At 44.1% G+C, this 23466-nt stretch overlaps 1 protein-coding gene across 1 annotated transcript in view; it reads right to left on the bottom strand.

The window, feature by feature from the left end:
• Positions 1–128: 128 nt before the first annotated feature.
• Positions 129–23466, bottom strand: part of LOC103182301 (glutamate dehydrogenase, mitochondrial) — a 35918-nt gene continuing 12580 nt past the window's right edge. The window contains exons 4-13 of the mRNA XM_007899268.2: positions 20914–20977; positions 19497–19591; positions 17125–17304; positions 16736–16873; positions 15313–15450; positions 10908–10988; positions 10032–10155; positions 7973–8064; positions 4707–4769; positions 129–2194 (exon numbers count right to left, since the gene is read on the bottom strand). Of these exons, the coding sequence (XP_007897459.2) occupies positions 2075–2194; positions 4707–4769; positions 7973–8064; positions 10032–10155; positions 10908–10988; positions 15313–15450; positions 16736–16873; positions 17125–17304; positions 19497–19591; positions 20914–20977 (1095 nt within the window). The 3' untranslated portion in view covers positions 129–2074. The remainder of the gene's footprint in view (positions 2195–4706; positions 4770–7972; positions 8065–10031; positions 10156–10907; positions 10989–15312; positions 15451–16735; positions 16874–17124; positions 17305–19496; positions 19592–20913; positions 20978–23466) is intronic.

The raw sequence follows: 23466 nt of genomic DNA on the forward strand, positions 1-23466 counted from the left end.
TTTTTGTAGGATACACACCGCAGAAAAGTCACGGGAAGCACCTCTGCACATTAGTGTGATGTAAAAAATGCTGCAAGGACAGAGTGAAACAAAACGGTCACAATACATCAGCATAAGAAAGGTTTTTGTTTTTTTTAAATTCAAAACTTTTAATAATCGGTCAATTCACCTTCATGCAATTACAAAGAATGTAGAAAAGAACACAAGACTGTGGTTTTAAAAAGATTCATCCCAGGCATATAAATTACATTGGTTACTTCATTCCACCCACATGGGCAAAGGCCAAAAACTTGACAATTCTGACATGCTTAATCTGACAGAAATACGCAAAACATTCTCACAGCGTCCCTTTGTTTCGTTCCCGACCTAAACCGAGGTACACAAAAGAGGTGACAAAACGTACTCCAAAATCTTTTACAACGATTTTGGCGCCATTGATAATACCCTGGGGGTTGTTACAAGCGACCCAACCCTAACAATTAGATCTAGGCGGTTCAAAGGAATCCAGTTGCTATGGTTGAAAGTGCATCGTTGTAAATCTAAACAGGCAAGATTACAAAATGGCCTTGCCAAATCATTTGCCTGTTCAGTCTGCAAAACAAAATAATCTTCATTGCAGTATAAATTGCTCTTACTTGGACAACCCCACTTTACGGGTAGCCAATGGGTGCCAAGTCTTTATGGCTTTACTTTACATATATATTGGGTGGGCCGAGGAGGGAAGAAAGGTCAAAAGAAAAAGTCTATAGGCAAACAACGAGCTACTGCTCATAAAGGAACACCAATATTTTTATATCCTATATGTGTTATTCAGACAAGTGTTTGAGGCAAGTTTGAAGACTGAAGGAGACTGACTAACTGCAGACTTTTGACAGCTGTAGGTTTCCAAAAAGGCTTGCAGAATCCCGGACACTTCAATCCTTCTCTCTCCTCCCCCACTCCAACCTCCAGTCACAAAGAAGCAACAGAGACATGCATGCACTCCACAGCATTAGCTCATCTTTGCTGACTCACAAACTATAGTCATATGCTTTGTTCACAAACCCGAGTGCTCTCAATAAAATAAAAGCATTCCTTTTCTTCAATGTGAACATGTGCATTAATGCACATGCCTTCTCTTTAAGCCAGCTATTGTGTAGTACAGTGTAGAAATTACCACATTGGGTTTTTTTTAGGGGGAGGTTGGGAAAGAAGTAATGAAATCTCCCCTTGGTGGGGAAGATCCTATCTGTGCATTGATTACCTCTTTTTCCCCACTTTATCCACTCTAGGTCTCAGTTATGGGAAGGGGATTCCAAATCCCAGATAACCATGGCTTAATACAGCTGTGCTCTGGCAGTCCATACACTCACATACTGCTGAATAGAAAAGACCATTGCTGTATTCATCAATCCACTGCAGTGTGTTGCTCAGCAACGACTGCCTGTAAACAGTGCAAAAACTTCCTGAAGACAGTAGGCTTCTAAAGAAGCACACTACCGAGAATTATGAGGGCTGACTAGCACACATATGAAACAGTAAAAGAAACATTGACAATCCCTTGAAGAAACCCATCCCATTGAGGCGTGGTACAATTAAATTTAGTGGCAAATAGTCCAGGCCCCAATCTCAAACTGGTTCTCATCTGCGGGTTTGTGTAGAACAGGACTGGCTATCAGATCCAGAACAGAATGTGCCACAGATGAGGCTCCATTCATTGGTTCCATAAAACGTGGTTCTAAGCAACAATAACAACATCTTGCATTTATATAGCGCCTCTCACGCAGGGTAGCGTCCCAGAGCGCCTGACAGTGGCGGGGTACAATGCCGAGCCGGGGGGAGGTAATTGTAAGCAGCAGTTCGAGGTTGCAAAGGTTTTCTGTAAGCCTTAATATCGACACTTAGACAGTGTTAATTAGATGATTATTCAAGCTATTGACTAGTTCCGACAGCTTCTATTGGAGAACTAGTGTTTTGATGGTTTAAAAGGTAAAAAAAACATTAAAAATCTCTAGTATTATATGTAAACGTGTGATATGTTTGAGGCCAGTGAGAGGGGGAAGGGCGATTTGAAACAAACATTATGAAACAAACTCTATGTAAAGGTCAGGCCAGCCTCATTATACACTTTGAAGACTTTCTCAATGGCGTTGACGTAAGCTGAGGTTCTCAAATCCAGACCCAGGTTGTATTTCATGCCCGTGCGCATGATTTGCTGAAAGAGAAAATAAGATTACAACTAAATACACAAAAATTACTCACTAGAAATAAAATTAATAATATCCAACACAAGAGTCATGCAACACAAAACCACACCCAAGGCAAGTTCCCAACTTCAGATGAGTAATTGGGAGGTACTGAAAGCAGTTCACATATTTTCATATGCTTTGCAAAAAAACCATTTAGAAATGTTTTCTATTTGCAAGTCGAAAGCAAAAATACTTTTAGCGTCGACACAACTGATGATATAATAGTCTCATAAGACAAGCCTTCGCTCCAATGGGTTCAATGACCTTGGAAGAGGAAACAATTGTATTTTAACTTATACTTGCAAATATTGTGTGCATAGGAAAGTGGGTAGCCTAAAAAATTTCCATACCAAGCATGTCAGCAGACTGTCTCATCTTAGGTCACGCGAATGAATGTCACTCATGGACAGGTTGGGAATCTCACTTGGAGAAGGGGCACATAATGCTGTAGGAAACACTGGGTCTAAAGTTTGCTGGTCTAGCATACAGATCATTATTAATGAGCTTTTCCATAACAGAATATCCATTGTACGGATTTAGCATAAAAGTCATAGACTCATACAACATAGAAGAAGGCCATTCGGCCCATCGCGCCTGTGTTGGCTCTTTAAAAGAGGTATCTAATTAGTCACACTCCCCCGCTCTTTCCCCATAGACTTGCAATTTTTTTCTTTTCAAGTTTATATCCAATTCCCTTTTGAAAGTCTTTGCGATTAGACTTTGAGGTTGACTCAATGTCTCACTGGCATGAGGAAACTTTATTTTCTTGGGGGTGGGGCTTTTAAGATTACTATAGCTGTCCTGAATCTCACTAGGGTGGGTATTTGCTGTAGCTGACTGGAAAAACACTGCAGTTCCCAGCATTGCCAACCTTCCCAATGTTGTGATTAGTCAGAATTGCATCAAAGGCAATGATGGGGGGGAGGGAGGGAAAAAGAGGGAAGGAAAGGAAGATGCAGATAGTTTACTGAAAATTGAACCATGGGAAAGTGTTTACAGAACAAACCAAAATAGTAGGTCTTGTGGGAATGATTATATCTGAATTAATCAGGACAAGGCAAGGCCTTTGTCGGTAAACAAGATACCAAACTGCAAACGTAACATTGCCAAGGGCTAAATACTTAGCAGCTGCGTGTGGCAGAATAGGTCTCTCCAATATTGAAATGGGGGAAAGACACAAATTTATCCCTTACTGTCCAATGATCTCTGAAGGGACTCGCTTATTCAATTCCTCAGTGTACTTCTCTGTGTTTGCAACTGAAGCTTGAAAGGGGACTGGATCTTGTTACATGAATTCAATTGGATAATCTAGGACGGAATGTTAGTTCTCAATTTATTACCACTCCCTGAATCAGGAATGGAAGATTTCATTCCCCCACTGCTCTGTGCTGCAGCTTGAAAGTATAATAATAAACCTATAATTTGATATAGCGCCTTATCACATCGTTGAGATGTCTCAAAGGGCTTTACAGAGTATACTGTAAAGTGAATTGACAGTGTATTTTGTGGGCAAAACAAAGCAGTGTCCCACAAACAGTTGTGGATTGAGTGACCAGTTTAGGCTGACACTCTAATGCAGTGTTAAAGGAAATGCTAAGAGGAAAAAATCTTTCAAATGAGACATTAAACCGAGGCCTTGTCTGGGTGAGAGTTAAAGGTCTCACGGTATGCTTGAAAAAGAGAAGGTAGATTCTCCTGGTGACGTGACCACCTTTTGGCTGTTCAGGGACCTTGCCGTAATATCTGTCTACCAAAACCAGTGCTTTGAGATGTTATCAACATGATAAGGCACGATAAAAATGCACATTCTTTCCACTATTCCACCCAAGAGGAATTTGTTTTCTACATGTACGTGTCCTGATGGGATCTTTCAATAATAGGAATTCTTGCATTTGATATAGTGCCTTATCATGTCTTCGAGATGGCTCAAAGTGCTTCACAGAATTTACTCTAAAGTTAATTGATTGCATGTTTTGTGGGCGAAACACAGCAGCCAATTGCACACAACAGTGTCCCACAAACAGTCGTGGATTGAAGTGACCAATTTATTTTTTTTAAAAAAGGAATTATTACCCCTGGAAAATTGATAAGCCAATCAACTAACAAGCAGGTTCCTACTTAGTGCTAGGTAAACAGAGGTGTGTGGACTAAAGAAACGTACCCAATATTTCACCCTGCCAGGAATTGAACCCAGGTCTCTCGCTTGCAAGGCGAGTGTTCTAACCACTGAGCTACAGGACTCCAATATTAGATGTGGGATTTTTAAATGCCAAACAGCCAGCAGACCAGACCATTGTATTTGTGCTCGTGATAGGCAAAAAAAGGAGAAACTTCACATATCAGTGAAGGTCCTCTATGAAATCTGAAGAATAACTAAATCAGTGCTCGGTTACACAGCAAGGGATGGGAATCAATATAAAGGCAACTTGAACTCCACAGCCGGAGGTGAATCTGCAACTCTTCAACCCCAGTCCTTACCCTGGCTGAGCGCTCCATGGTGTATGCAAGTCCAGAGTGCACAATATCCTTCTCGGAGGCACCCTGTGAGCGAGAGAGAGAGCGAATGATTTAGTAAAACCAGCACTTCACACACAAATCCTGTTGTTCAGGGATGGCGCCTCTTTTTGCCTTTTCCCCTTTATTGGGTCAGTTAATCAGTTAAAGCGATTATTCCAACCTAAACAAACACTCTCCATTCCAAGCACCTGTGGCTCTTCTCTCAGGTTTCACAAGAAACTGGTGTATAAGGTAATTCAAGGCGAGACTGCACACTAGCCAGGAAACAACAACAAATTAGTGTGGAGCTTTTCAAGTTGGTAGTATGTCCCAAGGTGCAGGGCATTTAAGGGTTTGCACCCGAACTGGGTGTTGAAATTAAATGGGTTGAAGGGTAGGTGGAGTAGGAGTGTGGCTGAAGGCACGGTCAAAGAGGAAGGTCTTGAGATGGGCCTTGAAGGACGCAAAGGAGGGGGTGAGGCAGAGGGAGGGATTCAGGGATGGAGTTCCAGAGGGTGGGGACAGAAAAGCTGAAAGCCTGTACACCAACTGTGGGGCGGGGGACATAGAGCAAGCTAGTATAGAATTAAGACATATTGAAAGTTACCATGATTTGATCCCAAGATCTCTACATTTAGCAGCAGAGCTTGATCAGTCAGTAGGTGGGTTTAAAATGGTCGTAGTTTCACAAACCAGCTTACAGAGAGCTGATGGAAAGTAGCCAATGACAGGCCTCAACTTAAAAGCCATCCTCAACAGCAGACAACACCTGCTGTTCACTTCCACCTGGTTTTATAATGAGAATGAGTCACTGCAATGTGGTCCCCGCATGGATATTATAAAGAGATCAACACAGGAAATGAGAATACTGCTTGTAGACATGGGCAAACACCCTGAGACAAAGTCAGATTATGAACTGATGTCTGGTTTAATTGAACGGACTCCTAGTTTAAATGCGAGTCTCTGGTACCTTAATGTCAGGCTCACAGGTTGGCAGCAAATGAATCTCCCTCTGCTCTCAAAGTTATTTTATATAGGAGTAGATCTGTCAAGCAATTTACATTGCACCATCTCAGAACGGAACCCAGCATGTGTTCGATAGCAACTCACACTCCCTTTCTTGCTCAGTGATTCTCATTGCCTTTGTGAAGTGTTTTGAAATTTAATAATAATAATCCTTGCATTTGATTTAAATTGGTGCTACATCAAAGCACTGAGAGTCCCAAAAGTGCTTCACAGAATATATTGTAGTGGATTGACTGTATACTTTGTGGGCGAAACGTGGCAGCCAATTGTGTACAGCAGTGTCCCACAAACAGTCATGGATTGAATGATCACATTTTTTTTAAAAAAAGGATTATAACACCCGAAAAGCAATCCCCCAATCGACTGATAACTGGGTTCCTACTTGCTTCTGGGTAAACAGAGGTGTGTCTAAGGTTTCGCTCTGCCCGGGAATCAAACCCTGGTCCTCTCACTGGCGAGACGAGTGAGTTAACTGCTACGTTACAAGACTCCCATTCTATTTGAAAGATGCCAGATACAGTAAATGCAGGATGTTGCAGAATTGGTCAGACATCCTCCACACGTAGGAGAGCAGATGTCTGACAGATTTCTAAGGAGGCCAGAAGCCTGGTGAACTGAAATTCACAGCATCCTTTATTCGAGGGAATTAAAACAGCTCAGAAGCAGGATCAAAGGCTCATGTAGATCACACAAAGACTCTGCTGTGCTCCTCTCAAACCCGGAAAGGGAAAGTTCTTTATCGTGAACAATTAATAATAATAATCAATAATAATAATCCTTGCATTTGATATAGCGCTTTTCACGTCGGGAGGACGTCCCAAAGCGCTTCACAGAACACACTGTAAAGTGAATTGACTGTATATTTGTGGGCGAACGCGGCAGCCAATTGCGCACAGCAATGTCCCACAAACAGTCGTAGATTGAAAATGACCAATTTAATTATTGTTTTTGGTTTTTTGGAGGGATTATTATTAGGCGTGTGGAGTAAGGAAACTTGCCCAAGGTTTCGCCCTGCCTGGAATTGAACTCAGGTCTCTCACTTGCAAAGCGAGTGCTCTAACCACTGAGCTACAGGACTCCACGTGACTTCAGTGGTCGAGAGGAGCGCAGTGCATGATAAACAAAACTGAGCACTACACAGAAATCTAACCATTCCTGGTCCTGTCTAGTACAAATAAAGTGACACGCTTCAACATTTATATCTGCTAACTTTGCTCAGCAAAGTCTTATTTCATAATTTCTTTCCTTCCAAAGCAAACATACAGCTTCTAGATCTTGTTTGAATGGAGCGCCAAGGGAATTACAATCTTTCAGGCTCTGTGACCCTATAAGCCCCATCATCGTCCGAATCCACTGGCTTCCGATCACACAGGGGATACAGTTCAAGATACTGGTCCTCACCTTCAAAGCCTTTCATGGCCTTGCTCAGCAGGCTCTGGCCTGCTTCACGTCCCCCGCCTCACCCGACCCACCATTAGCAGGCGGGCCTTCAGCCACTCTGCCCCCACCCTCTGGAATTCCATCCCACAGTCCCCCCTCCTTGCCTCCTTCAAGACTCGCCTCTTCGACCATGCCTTCGATCACCCTCCTTTCCCCCTGCCCGCCACCCTCCCCGATCCCGACCCCCAGCTTGGGTCCAAAACACTGATTGTCCAACGCCTTGGGACATCCTCCCTACATGAAAGGCACTACACAAATGTAATTTTGTTGTTGATGTTTATTCTGTGCTGCCCTTTAATCTCTTGCTCATTTTCACTTAGGAAAATGAATCAAACAGACACTAAACCTGAGTATAATTATCCCTAATAATGACATTTTTTCCCCCCATCACACCCATGCCTCCCAGGACCATGAAGCAGAATTGGTTAAAAACACAAATTCAAATCTAAATTGAGAGCAGATTCCCCCACTCATGCATTTCACATCACATTTTCCAACTCGCCCCAATTTTCTCCTTTACTTCCCTCCTGATTGAAGCTGCTGACTGAAATGGCCTGAGCTAGGCTTTCGTGGCTATGTTTTAAGAGGTTTCATTTCAGAGGCTAGACATTCAACCAGAAACCTGATTTCAGCCCTCACTGAACATAGGAAAAGAAGCCATTCAGTCCACCAAGCCTGTTCCACCAGTTTAATCACATCACCACACACCTCACGTAGTTTGTCCAGACTGGTTTATCTGTCCACTGCGGATATGGGAAAGGAAACCCAATCGGGAGACTCACCGCAATCCTGGCCTGGAATTCCGCTGTTGGCACAACTGGTATTGTACCACCATGCTTGCCAAATTTCCTCTCCAAACTTTCTTGGACAGACACTGCAAAGAAATGAGCAACCACTTAATTGTAGAGACAAAATGGAACCATGTATAGCACCAACAACAACTTGCATTTATGTTGCGCCCTTCATACAGGGCAGGGTCTCAGAGCACTGTGCAGAAAAACCCTGTCCCCATCAATCCCAGGGGTAATGATAATCTTTGCATTTGATACAATAATTACATGATATCCCTCCTCAAACTCTTTTCAGGGGATAATAGTGGCACTATTCTCTCACTCAAACCCAGGTACAGGGGCAATAAAACACCCATCACATTCCACTATCCCATAATGTTGCAATTTTATAATAATGATCCTTGCATTTGACACAGTGCCTTAGAATGTCATTGGGACGTCTCAAAGCACTTCACAGAATAGTATGTGGCACTGATTTTTGGGCTCACCATTCGGGACAATGTTCCACCCAGCTGTGGGGGAGTGACCAATTTTATTTGAGGGACTGTTTCCCAGGACACTGGGAAAAAAAGCTTCCTCCTCTTTTCAAATTGTGCCATGGGATATGTAATATTCACCTGAACAGGCAGACTTTTTTTAAAAAAAGATTAATACTCCTGGAAAATACAGATCTGTCAACCGACTAGTTGACAGATCTGTTAGTCTATCTATCTATCTGTCGATAGACTAACCGACTATCTGTTAACCGACTAAGGGTTCCTACTTGTTGCCCCCGTTCGACAACCCATTTGTGCAGAACAATTAGCAGTTTCAACCAAGCTTGTTGTATGGAACACCTTTATGCTAGAGAATCAGGACTTAAATAAAAGAAGGCAAGTTGGAAAGCAGCCCTGAAATATGAGCATTCTTGCAGGAGGATTCAGTGAGTCAGCCACTCGCTGAGCAAGCTACCAGTCACTGATCCAAACAATTACTGAGCTAGGCAAATAGAGGCATGTGGAGTATGGAAACTTAACTAAAATTTCACTCCTGCCTGGGAATCAAATCCTGGTCCTCTTGCTTGGGTGACGAGTGCTCTATTTAATACCCTACGGGACTCCACTCCCTAACAGCCTAATACAAGGCTTGCCTCCACACATGCCTTTTGCAGATCTTGTTTCAGCATTCCTTTTGTTTTATGAGAATGAGGAGCAACATTTTCAGGACCTCTCAGAGAAACACCCCATGAAAACAGATTGGTGATTTATTAAAGAGAGAGAGTGGGTGCGTGTTTCATGCCTTGTGAGCCTCGACTGGATTTGTTCTTAGCTGGATCATGACAACCCAAGCTGTAGAGGCGACAGATCAGCATAAGGTATAATAATAATGTTTAAATTTGAATAGCACCTTTCGCTCGGGGCAACATCCCAAAGCACTTCAATTGAGTGTATATGTAAAGTATAGTGACTGTGTGTTTTGTGGGTGATGTAGCTAATTTATGCACAGCAATATTCCACAAACATCAATTAAGTTAATGACCTTTTTTTTATTTTGAGGGATTGTTGGCCAGGACACCAGGAATAAGAAACTCCCTTCTCTTTTCAAATAGTACCAAGGGATCTTTAACATCCACTTGAACAGGCAGATGGGTCCTCGGTTTCATGTCTCATCCGAAAGACAGCACCTCCAACAATGTCTCACACCACTAGCACTACACTGGAGTCTAGTCACTCTAGACAATAAAAGTTTCAAGTCCCTAAGTGGGGCTTGAACTTACAACCTTATGACTCAAGATGTGACAGTACTACCACTGAGTCAGCCAGTGATATGTATGATAGTTCTCCAACAGTACTTAGCAGAAAATCTTTTCCAACTCCCCTCTCCATGAGGGATCAAACTGAGCTGCCATAGGAGAATGCACCACCCAATTACTGTGCTGCTAATCATTGCTGCTCAGTCTGCAAAATCAGGATTCTACACTGCTTTCTACCGAGTTAAGAAAATGCGAACGTTAATGTGGTAGACTACTCACAGAAATCCTACTCTACTTACTGAGTACACATCTACTTACTGAGTAGGTGGTAGTTGGAGTCCCGTTCGTATTTGAAGGTCAGACGGCCGTAGCTGACGTGGTTCAGGTTTTTCAACCATTCAAAGTAGGAGACGGTGACTCCTCCGGCGTTCAAATACAGATCCTGTAGAGAAACACAGGGAGAACGGGAATGTCAGGCACAGGGAGAAGTGGGAAAGTTGGGCAAAGGGAGAAGTGATAGGGGGAATGTGCTCTCGAACTGGATTTACTTAAGTCAATACTCCTGAAAGTTTTAATTTTGGCAAGCTGGGTCTCCTGACACATGAAGACTCCCATCACCATGCTTAAGAACAGTCAAACCACTCAAGAGTTCTACCTGTGCATGGAAATTTCCTTTTGTCCAGCATGGAATGCATACTCTCATGGAAAGATGCACCCTGACCACTTATTCTTGGATAGTATATTAGGTGCAGTTTGGCAAAAGCCTAAACCAAGGTTGTGACACCAGAGTATGTGCTGGGGGAACCGCTGCAGACTAACCAGCTAAAACCACTGTGAACATGGTTTGTCCAGCTAGGACCCGTTAGGGCTTTGGCTTGCAAGATTAACAGGAGCTGAGTGGGAAGACTCCTAGCTCCCAGTGACTGGTCTGTTCCTCCAAATTCTGCTAATGAGCCAGGCTGACTAATTTGACATCAACAGTTCCTTGGATTACTGCAGACTCTCCACCTGACGAATTGGACTACCGAGACTGCTACAGAAGATCGAATGATTCCATATTCTATCAAAGCCAAATCGCTTACCTTCAATGTTGAATATCAGAATCTCAATAGGAAACTTAATGCATCATCAAATAGTTAGTTCCAGCACCCCTACTGTTAGCTAGAGGCAACTAACCCTCCTCTGAATACTGACCGGAATCACCATGATGTTCCTCTCCAGGAAGATCCTGTCAGCTTCAGGAGTTATTGGTCCGTTGGCTCCTTCAGCAATGATCTGCAAAACACAAGGCTCCAGTTAGTACCACCAAGGTTCCGAGATGATATAATCACAGAAGGCATTAATGTAGATAAACAACATTTCCTCCAGTGCTGGACCCAGATTATGCATAATTTAGATATGTAACAGCAATCTTCATTTATACAGCACCTATCATGTAGGGAGAACATCACAAAGCAGTTTACAAAGACTGAGTGGTAGCCCAAGCTTGGAGAAAGGAGGTAGTCAAAAAGATAGGGTTTGTGTTCAGGTTTGGAAAGCCTACAAGGCGTGGGCAAGGATGGGGGATTTGGAAGAGTTCTACAGGGTGAGAGCAACGTGGCAGAAAGCTTGTCCATCAATGATGAGACAGGGGAATATTAATAATAATCCTTAGATTTCATACGCCTCTGTTTACTAAGCAGTAAGTAAGAATCCGATTGTTAATCGATTGGCAGATTGCTTTGGCGGGGTAATAATCCCCTTTTAAAAAAAATTTGGTCATTCAATCCATGACTGTGAAACGTTGCTGTGGGGAATTGACTGCCTGCCGTGTTTTGTCCACAAAATAGTCAATTCACTTTACAACATACTCTGTGAAACTCTTTGAGACGCATCAACAACATTATAAAGCGCTATATAAAATGAGACATCTAAAGGATGATTATTATTATAAAATAACCTACTGTCTGACCCATAGGCAGTGCCAAGCTATTTACAGGAGGTGACACAACCCACCACGAATCATTGTGTAGAACAGAGAGCAATTTTAAAGCCCGTCTGTGGCAAGAGTACTTTAGTAGGTATGTGAGAGACATCAAGCTTTCAGTGCAGAGGACACGGGTGGGGCACTGGCAGAGCAATGGGGTCATTAAAGTTGCCTTGAAGCAAATATAGTTGTGTTTGCATGATGAGTTTGAAGATCATATTTCACCGGATGGTTCATTAAATAAATAATTACTTAGCTACTGATGAATAAGTCAGCCCCTGAAACGTGCACATCTGTCGCACTTCACTTTGAGATGCTTGACAGGCAATTACTGTAAAGTGTAGGAATACAGAAACAGCAGGATGCATTTCAGACCAATTAACCTATTCCACCAAATTTTACTGTCAAATATTTTAATCCCATTACAAACTTTACAACAAAGTCCCCTAAACACGAATGAATAATCCAAGGGATTGTTGGCCATGATCCTTAAAGTCCATGTGAACAGGCAGAGGGGTCCTTGGTCCAACATCACACCTGAAAGAAGACTTTTGAAATGCAGAACGCTCAGAGTACTGCATTGCGAGTCAGCCTACACTGTCAACTCCAGTCTCAACATAAGGTTTGAACCCATTATCTTTTAATGTGAGAGGTTGATGTATTGAGGATCTTGGGGGTTAAAAGCTTGTGATTCTAGAGTGAAGAGAAGACTGAGGAAGGCGAGGAATTCTACTGAATGGGGTTCTGGGAAAGAAAGAGTTGGTTGAAAAAGGTGGTGCTGATCGAGTGCCTCACCAGCCTTAGAACAGTGGTTGTGGCTCACATTCTATAATGATCATAGAGGATATTATGAACCATGTTTAGACAAGCTAAGGCGCTTAGGTCTTGAGAGAAGATGACTCAGAGGAGGCATCACAGAGGTGTATAACATTTTAAATGGGATTGAAAAAGTAAACCTGAAACAATACTTTAGGATGCACCAAGACAGTAGAACAAGAGGATGCCGAGTTGTAAAGGGCAATTTCAGGACAGACACCAGTAAGTTTTTCTTTACTCAGAGGGTAATTAATGACTGGAGCAGGAAGCTTGGTTGAGGCCAACAACAACTATTCCATTTATAGAGCGCCTTTCATGTCAGGAGGACGTCCCAAGGCGCTGGACAGTTGGGTCAGGACCTGAGCAGGGGGGGAATGGTCAGGGTGAGGGGAGGGAAGGGAGGGAGCGAGGAGGGGGTAGAGAGTCGAGAGGGGAGCTGAAGGCACGGTCAAAGAGAAACGTCTTGAGACCGGCCTTGAAGGAGGAAAGGGAGGAAGCGGCGAAGGCACTGGGGGATGGAGTTCCAGAGCCTCGGGGCTGAGAGGCTGAAGGCCCGGCCACCGATGGTAGGGCGATTGGGGCGGGGGATGTGGAGCAGACCGGAGCCAGAGGAACGGAGGGTATGGGCATGTAGGTAGGGGGATAGTAGGTCAGAGAGGTAGGGGGGAGCAAGGCCATGAATGGTCTTGTAGGGGAGGATGAGGATCTTGAATTCGATCCTCTGGGGGATGGGGAGCCAGTGGAGGCGAGCGAGGGTGGGAGTGATGTGGTCGCGAAGCCTGGTGCGGGACAGTACATGAGCTGCGGAGTTCTGAATGACCTGCAGCTTGTGGAGGAGGTGCCGGGAAGGCCAGCGAGGAGAGAGTTCCCATAGTCCAGCCTTGAGGTGATAAAGGCGTGGACCCGAGTTCCAGCAGCGTGAGGGGTGAGGTAGTGCCGTAGTCTGGCGATGTTTCGCAGGTGATGGAAGGCGGTGCCAGTTGTGGCGCGGATATGAGGAAGAAAGGACAGCTCAGGGTCGAACAGAACACCGAGGTTCCTGACTGGCTTTGAAAGGTGGAGAGTGCAGCCTTGGATGCTGATGCTGTCAGCGCCTGAAGTGCGGAGGCGTTGACGGGAGCCAATCAGGAGGGCCTCAGTTTTGTGCATGTTGAGCTGAAGAAAGTTGTCTCTCGTCCAGGACTCAATGTCGGACAGGCAGCTGTCAGGACATCTTTGGTCGTGGAGTTGAGGGTAGAGGAGGAAAGGTAGAGTTGGGTGTCATCCGCATACATGTGGAAGTTAACCCCATGTCTGCGGATGATGTCACCGAGGGGGAGCATATAGAGGGTGAAGAGGAGGGGACCGAGGACAGAGCCCTGAGGGACACCGCAAGAGACAGTGAGGGGCTGGAGGAAAAGCCGTTTGTGGAAACAAAATGAAGATGGTGGGAGAGGTACGACCTAAACCACTCAAGGACAGGGCCTTGAAGGTTGAGGTGGGAGGACAAGCGGTGGAGGAGGATAGCGTGATTGACCGTATCGAATGCTGCCGATAGGTTGAGGAGGACGAGGAGGCAGAGGGAGCCCTGGGCGCAGATGGTCAAGATGTCATTGATGACCTTGACCAGGGCGGTTTCTGTGCTATGGGCAGCACGGAAACCCGACTGAAGGGGTTCAAATAATGCATGGGTGGAGAGGAAAGAGCACAGCTGGAAGGCGACAACTCTTTCAAGGACCTTGGACAGGAAGGGGAGGTTGGAGATGGGCCGCTAGCTTGATAGCTGCGACGCATCAAGGGAGGGCTTTTTCAAAGTGGGAGTGATGATGGCAGTTTTTAGGGGAATGGGAACAGAGCCAGAAGAGAGGCATGAGCTTTCTTTATTCAAACCAATCTCATGACCTTGTGAAACACAGTTTTGGGTATTTCACACAAAGGGGGATCTCCTCCACTGGGACAGAAATAGAAAACCAAAAGCTGCCATCACAACTGCTGTGCAAATGCTACAATGCTTCTGTATACTCAGTAAAGAATTAAAATATGGTTATATGATGTCAGCTCCCCAAACTCCCTACACACCCTTGACAATCCCTACCTCGAAGCTAATCAAATACATTTGCCTGCTCCGCCTCACCCCCTGCACAGAACACTGGGACTCGTTTAATAAACAGCTTGTTGCTGTGATGGTAGTGGGTAGTCTAGAGGGAGGAGATCACGTGGGCTTTCTTTATTCAAACCAATCTTATGACCTTGTGAAACACAGTTTTGGGTGTTTCACACAAAGGGGGATCTCCTCCACTGGGATAGAAATAGAAAACCAAAAGCTGCCATCACAACTGCTGTGCAAATGCTACAATGCTTCTGTATATTCAGTAAAGAATTAAAATATGGTTATATGATGTCAGCTCCCAAAACTCCTAACACACCCTTGACAATCCCTACCTCGAAGCTAATCAAACACATTCGCCTGCTCCGCCTCAGCCCCCTGCAAGCCAGGTTTGCTGCTCATTCCTCTTCCCCCTCCACCTGAGCTTAGCCACAAGTTCCTTCCACTGTGGAAATTTTCCTAAACCTCTCGCTGTTTATAAAACCTTTGCCTCGCTCCCTCCCTTGCCTCCTTCAAGGCATGCTTCAAAACCCTCCTCTTCGATGGTGCTTTCGGCCACCCTCCCTAATCGCCCCCCCCACCCCCGCTCAGGTCTTAATCCCTGACTGTTCAGGCCTTGGACGTCCTCTCGACGTGAAAGGCACTTTACAAATGTAATTTTGTATTGTATCCTCTTCACCTACACTAATGGCTGAAGCGAGCTGGGAAAGGCTCAGGCGGCCCCCACTCACCTTTGCCTTGACCTTGTGGGCGTTTCTCTTTGTCATTTGCTTCTCTCCGGCAGCGGGGATCAGAATGTCACACTCTGCCTCCAGGATCTGCCCTTCGTATGGCTTCGCTTTGGGGAATCCAACAATTGTTCCGTTTGCCTGTAGCCACAACGCCAAACATTTAGTTACTCTGTGACAGATAGAGAATCCTGCAGCATTAGAGAATCCTGCAGCACAGAAGGCCATTCGGCCCATTGCGTCTGTACCAGCTTTTTGAAAGAGCTACCAACTAGTCACACCCCCCACTCTGACCCCATAACTCTGCAAATGCTTTCTTTTCAAGTAAATATCCAATTCCCTTTTGAAAGTCATTACTGAATCTGCTTCCACCAGTTCATAACAACTCGCTGCATACATTTCTTTTCTTCTTCTCCTCTCTGGTTCTTTTGCCAAATATCTTAAATCGTAAGTGCCCATCTTCTCCCAAGTTGTGACATGCTAAGCCTCATTCATAACATAACATGTAGGAGCAGGAGTAGGCAATTCGACCCTTCGAGCCTGCCCCGCCATTCAATCATGGCTGATCTTCTAATCTAACTCCAGCTAATAACCTGACCCTGCCTTATCCCCATATCCCTTAATCCCTTTAGCAATAAGAAATCTATCTATCTCAGTCTTCTTTTCTCGTTTTTCTTTGGAGATAAAATTGCATTCTAAGCAGTGCTTTCCTTCGCATCTCAGTGGCCACTAGTTACCTGCAGTCAGGGCTGAGCAATAGATTGTGATCAGGAGTGGGAATCCTGGCTGATATCTTCCCTCTCCAGCTCTAGGATGGCAAACTCTTGTGTGAGCAATCACTGAAATGTCTCCAGAATTGCAAACAAAAGGCATCTGATTGAGGTTATGTAACCTTTTCCAGTCACTGTACAACCCACCTCTCATCAAATATTGGTATAGCAAAGCTCCAGCAGGTAGAATGCATGACCCATACCAATATTTGTTCTACCCACGTCAGAAAAAAGCCAGATCCGGGAAAATCTCCAATTATCAAGTCTAACACTGCAGGACTTTGTTCAGTCAATAAGGCTGCATTCTACATAGCAGTAGCTGCAGAACCAATTAGTAGCAGATCTGCAGAAACACTATTTCAGTGAACGAGTAGTAAATGTATGGAACAAGCTCTCTAGGGAGATGGTGGAAGCAGAAAGTTTAGATTTTTTCAAAAGCAGATTAAACAGATTTTTTTTAGGAAATAATATCTCGGGACACAGTATATAGGTTGGGACGTGACATGTGCAAGCAACTGCCAGGATGATGGAAGGCAAACTGGATGGACCATGGTCTTCTTTCATCTAGCAATTCTTATGTTCTACCAGTACTCCCACCAGAGGACATTTAATCCCAGTTCTCTTTCCCTCCTCTGCACACTCCAAGATTCCCATACCAGTTTATAGTCTTCCAGCTCCTTGGGATCGATGCCATTGTCGTTCCAGATAGCCCCATCTATTTCACCAATTCCCACACACTTGGCGCCATAACGATGAAGGTACCTCATGGAGTGCAGACCCACATTCCCGAATCCCTGTAGGAAGGCAGATATAATCACTTCATCCTCAAAGAGGCACACTCACCCATTATGGTTTTATACTTTTTTTTATTATTTTTGCTTTTGTATCTCCTTCCCCCCCCTTTTAGATCATCAACTGAAGACACTCCTCTTCAAACGGTCACCAACTTCCCCCAGACTCGGCTTCAGGCTCCGCCACTGTTAAGCACTCTGAGACACTGCCCCGTGTAAAGGGCGCTGTGTAAAATGCAAGTTGTTGAACTGACCTGAATGACAAAAGTCTTGTCTCCAAAACCTGGGGTCATGCCCAGCACACTCATGTAGGAGGCTTCATTGATGAAGTTTTCAATCCCGTGGAAGAGCCCGCGGCCTGTAGCAGAAATGCGGCCATGAATGCCACCCTGGCTGATGGGCTTCCCTGTTACACAGGCGTGAGCATTGATATCCTGGAACACACAACAGCTCTGGAATAAATATTAAGAACCTCAACGTTCTTCCCTCTTTCCCACCCTGGCAATCTATTTTCACCGAAATACCCAAGGAAAGTTCAAGTTTTCATATTCCACAGGACAGCAAACGGAAACTGAATACTGCAATGTGTGAGAGAATGCGTACAATAAGTCTGTTAGGATGACTAACAGTTGCCTGCAAATTGAAATGTAATAACTTCTCCATCCATACCAGGCAGACATTTAGATGCATCTGGAATGATTCGTAGTATATGTGGCCTGCCACCTTGTGGCAATGTTGTGCTATTACAAACATTTCGATCAAGGTAAGATTTTGTTCGGTCAGTCGGGTGTCTGACCATTGCAGAAACCCATTACCAAGTTTGAGAGTATCCAAACCAGACTGACTTCCACAGATACATGCCACTTACGCATGGATATTTCCCTGTGTCTGGAATGAAATGCACACTCTCTCCCTGGAGGGACGCATCCTGCTTACGTAATTCTGGAGAGTATTTGGCGTAGGTTCGCAAGTGCCAAGGCTTGGGGTCGTGGTTGGGGTACTACTGAAGTTTAACCAGTTAAACAATAAGTGCCTGGATAACAGAATAATATTAAATAATAAGGTAGCAATCACAATTCCAACCTCTCACCACTGCTTAGGATCTGGTTTAGTTAATGAAGTTGTTTGTCACATAATAGATATGCAAACGAGTAAACTGGTATAGGAAGGATGCCCTCAACTAACTAGATTTCAGGCAATAGATAAAAATATAACACAGGCAGTAAATTCATTGCAAAGAACGTTTTTAAATGAGATTATACTTCAAATCCAGAATCTATTGGCCAAACTGGATGATCCAGGGTTGGGTTAAGCCATACAGAGTGGGCAGGTCTGAGATTTCACCCTGAGGCTCAAACCAATGGTTGTATGTATGGCCTCTCTGGCTTATTCACAGATTACTGTCCAATAGAATTGAGTTAGGACATTCCCTTCAGAATAAGCTTGGAAAAGCTGTTTGAGGCACTCACAAATACATGGCAAGTGAGAATTCAAAATGGTGGCATCCAGACCTGTTTGGGCCCCTACCACTGTTCAGAACTCATGTCAACACTGTTCCATAAATAGGAATGTGACGTGATTAGGAATATCATAACCTTGATCCCATAAGAGTTTAGGTGAGAGATGAAAATAATGAGACACAACTGAAACAGCTTCAACAACGAAAAAGACCTGGGTGACTCTGATCCGCTTGACAGAGCTAGAAGTTCTGGATTATTTCCAAAGCAAGTATTGAGCCTTGGGCCTGCCATCTCTGAGCTCATTAGCTGGAAGGGACGCTGTCTGTTTTCAAAGGCCACATACAAGGTCCAGCCCGATTCCCCAGCAATCCAGATTTTCAGCCGCTTGATGACAGAAAAATGAACAATTTATATGAAGAGGCAGTCAGTCATAGAGTATAATGGCCAGAAGTCGAAAAATAAAACTGAATGTGCTTCTTTCCTTCCTTGAAGAGATCATTTCCCCGCATTTTCTAGTGTAGCCTTCAATGGAACTTCAACAGACAACTTAGAAGGCTTAAGAGAGGTTTGAAATACAGCAGTGTATCCACAAGTAGTCTCTCGCTGGCCCACCTGCGCTAGCACATGCCTCACCTCACCGTTCTAGCTGCCTTCAGTGGCTAGATACATCGACAGCTTATTCGCTATCTTCTGCTTGCGATATTTAAACAATCACAATGCAGGCATTTACTGGCATTTTTGAACACTGAAAAACACTAGTAAATGCCAGTAACAGCATTTTAATTACACATGGCCAGAAATTCTGGTTTGCCGGACTCAATCTCCACCCCCAATAGTCCTGCCTGCCAGGGTTTAAGTGATCAGAGCCCAAATACTACCACAGAGGGAATCGACCTGCAGACAGGCAGGCCATATCCCTTTCCTTGCTCACCATGTTCATTGGAAGAAGTGGAACACTCCGCAAGGCAAAGAAAGTCTGCTTCCATCTCTCAGTTACTGGGATGTATTAGCAAGCAGTAATAACAAACAGAACACCCGCAACAAACAGACAGCTTTAAATGTGTTCATCAGGCTGTCTGACATTCTCTCTCCCACCTCCCCTCCCGCCAGTACATCTACAAAGCAGACTATTAGGCCCATTCTCATGACTCCCTTGGTGTTCCCACCTGGTGTCCCATTGTGGTGGCAAAGGTGTCAGCGATCCAGGACATCTCTCTCTCACCCGTACTCATATCAGGGGCTGGTACATCAATGCCAGGTCCTAGAACAAAACACAATTGGTCTTGCTTTAATCTTTTAAGTTGGTCTTAAATTATATGCTCTCTATTCTCTTTCCTTCTTCCGCCACCCACCCCCCGCACTACCAATTTCTTTGTTGTGTTCTTAGACTGTGATCATTAGACTTACCTATGTGGTGGGGACGACAAAATGAAACAAAAGAAATTCATAATAAAAGCCTGATCCTGTCCTGACACTTGGGTTTTCCAGCAGAGGCTATTGGGGCAGCAGGAGCTGTTTTTTCCCTATAAATCAACACGTCCTAAAACCAATTTTAGTTGATGGACGTACTACTCAATTAGGTCAGAATTCTGTGCATCCATGTAACAGGGCCTAAAGTAGGGCAGTAACTTCCCGCAAAGATTACTTGCTCAATTCTCAATGTTCTTTTGCAGCTGTCTTTTAAGTTTTGGATCTTGTATTGATTCTTCACTTGATATCATTTAAATAAATAAACATCCTTTAAGGCAGCACTTGATATGCTACTCTGAGAGACCATAAGAGCAATCTCATTAAATAGTATTCAAGATGCAATATTTACCTCTAGGTAAACAGAGGAGTGTGGAGCAAGGAAACTTGCCTAAGGTTTCGCTCCAGGTGATGGATTCATGTGATATGTGTTTGGCTGGGACATGTAGCTTTGCAGGATCAGGTCTTTTATCTGGGTATGGATAAAAATCTTCAAAGACTGAAGAGTCTGAGATAGGTAATAATAATAATCGTTGCATTTGATACAGCACCTTTTGTGGTTGAGATGTCTCAAAGCACTTCACAGAATATGTTGTAAAGGGGAGGATTAACTGCATTTGTAGGCGAAACGTGGCAGCGAGCTGAGCACAGGAATGTCCCACAAACAGTTGTGGATTGAAGTGAAAAATTAAATTTTGTGGGTGGGGAGGGGATTATTAACCCCAGAAGGCGATACACCAATCAACTAATAACTTGGTTCCTACTTACTGCTAGATAAACAGAGGCATGTGAAGAGTGGAGTAAGAAAACTTGCCTAAAGTTTCACCCTCCCCAGGAATCAAACTCGGGTCCTCTCACTTGCTCGCACTAGCCACTACACTACGGGAGAGGTGAGTGAAGCAAGTACCCTATAATCTTCCCCAGCCAGTCTCTCACCAAATTTCTAACAAGGCTCCACACATTATATTGGCCAACACACCGATGGTACCTACTGCAGAGCAGCCCAGCCTTTGTTACAATCAACAACTACAGCAACATGGTGTAGTTGGTGTAACTACAGCAACTCTACCACACAGTCTCAGGATGGGACGCCTTATCCTGGCCATGACGACTTACCAATGAACCCTTTCTTCGCCAGCTCGATGGTGAATCTTCTTGTGATTTTCTCTAATTCTGAATCCTGCAAGTGATGAAGAGTAGACTCAGTCACAGTCAGGCACATTTGACAATGAAACACAGTGAACATACAAAGCAAAATCTGGATTGGTCCAGTATCATTGTGAAAACTCATAGATAATTCCAAAACAACTCCATTTCTTATAACTCTCAGTTGATTTCCTTGTCGGTAAAAAGAGGTTAGAGGTGTTTATCCCACACATTTAGAGGAGGCTGTGTAAACCTGTTCTTGTTTTAATTAGCTTGGAGCCTGGTTTTATGTAAACTGAATAATGCTACCACAGGCACAGAGGTGCAATGTGCTGGTACATGAGTCACACTCAGTGTGCCATACCACTGCAGCAATTGGAAGAAGAAAGCACTTTTTTTTAATAAGAGGCTCACCAGTGTTTAGTGAAATGTAGTGATTTTTTCCCACCAAACACAACATTTAATTGCACCAGCAATTAGGTCTCACAAAAAGCATGAGGTGAATGACCAATTAGTAATTAATGGGGAGGATTGTTGGTCAGGAAACCAGAAGAAACTCCCACATCTTTTCCAATACTGCATGGCATCTAAACAGACAGAGAAGCCCTTGTTTAACATCTCATCTTAATACAGTGCTGCTCAGTTCTGCACTGTAGTGGCAGCCTAGACTATAAATTCAAAGTACCAAAATAGAGTTTGATTTATACATCTTTCAAACTCAGAGGTAAGAGAGCTCCCACTCAGATAGTATCAGCTCTTGTTAACTCAGGGATAGGGAGAACAATTGCAACTGTGACCTTCCTAGTCCACATGGCTTTCTTGGCTTTATCAAGGAGCCCACCTCAGCCTGCCCAATATATGGAGTCAGGAAAACAGCATTCCTTATTAAGGTCAGAAAAAACAGACTTCGCTGGGAACACTCAGCAGGTCAGGCAGCATCTATGGAGAAAGGAAAGTGAGTCAACGTTTCGGGTCGTGGACCCAAACATTGACTCACTTTCCTTTCTCCATAAATGCCTGACCTGCTGAGTGTTCCCAGCGACTTATGCTTTTGTTTCAGATTTCCAGGGTCTGCAGTATTTTGCGTTTTCCTTATTAAGGTATTCTGTTAAAGAAATGTGCATATTTAACCCAAAGCATTTATTTACAATAAAGCGTAATGGCTGTGTCATTTGGTGGCCTGGCAGACAATTTGGCTGCAGCAATGTTCCACAAACAGAGGGCAAAAGAGGGGGGCAGAGAGCGACAGAGAAAGGGGCGAGGAGGGGGGGAAGAGAGAGGGGGAGAGAGAAAAAGGGGGGAGGGGGAGAGAGAGAGTGAAAGAGAGAGTGCAAGAGAAATGGGTATTACTACGTAAAGATCACTGACTTGGTGGAATTCTGAAAAACAATTTTTCTGCCAAAATAAGCAATTGTTCACATGTGTGGAACAAAAAGTTGCTAGCGGTAGTTTGGCTCCCAGCCCTTGGCTCAGGCAGAACCAAGAATGTTAACCAGGGTTTTGCGCGATACGCAGAATATCGTCCAAGGCGAAGAGGATGACCAAAGGCCTGGTCAAAGATACATTTTTGAAGGGGGGAGGGAGACGACAAGCAAAGGGACTCCAGGATGGGTAGATAGGCTGAAAACCTGACTGCCGATAGTGGGGGCTGGCAGGACGGGGGCATGAAGGAAGGTTCAAATAGAAATGTTCCAAAGCACTTCACAGGTAATTACTGCCAAGTGTAGGAATTATTTTTGTAGGAAATACAACCACTTTAATACCCTCAATCTCCTCTCTTCTTGCCTGCTCGATGATCTCCAGACTAGGTAAACTACTTACACAAATGAATTTACTGTGGAAGTATTTATATAATTACTAGCGGTTGTTAGTACCAATGATCTGGTGGATTGCTGGGCAGGACACTGTGAGAAACTCCCTTCTTCAAATCAGTGAATTGCTAAACAAGCAATAATCTTATCGGAAATGTGCCATCTCCACCAATGCAGTGGGCGAGAGTGTTTTAAATGACCAATACTTCTAGTGTTTGTTTCGCACATGCAGGTATGCAGAGGCACACACAATACCACATACACGAGCGCATAGATTAATTCTACCGCCGTGTGAACCACTTTCCTTTTCGAGTCAGAATAAACTCGCCGACTCAGTCACAGCCTGACAGATCTCAGCTGGCTGGGCACCAAACCATTTCAGTGAACTCAGAGATTCAACAGTTTAAACACAGTCAATCAGGCAATACTAAAGCAGATTACAGGGCTAATGAAGGGTTCAGATGTCAAAGCAGTTATTACTTGTTCAGATGATTGAAATTATCCAAATAAGCAGAGGCAGTAAAAGCTCCAATTGCACCTAACTATTGAGATACAGTAACAAAGGTTGCAGAAGCCAGTTCTTCAGTCAGTCTGAGTGGGTGTTGGACTACAGTGACTGTGTGCGTTCCAATCCACACTGAAAAAGCTCCTGTAGCATCACAGGCTCTCAAACTAAATCCTCGACAACCTTCACCTGCTCCTGGGAGTACAC

The sequence above is a fragment of the Callorhinchus milii genome, unplaced genomic scaffold (genome assembly GCF_018977255.1).
Source record: "Callorhinchus milii isolate IMCB2004 unplaced genomic scaffold, IMCB_Cmil_1.0 Scaffold7, whole genome shotgun sequence".
NCBI lineage: Eukaryota > Metazoa > Chordata > Chondrichthyes > Chimaeriformes > Callorhinchidae > Callorhinchus > Callorhinchus milii.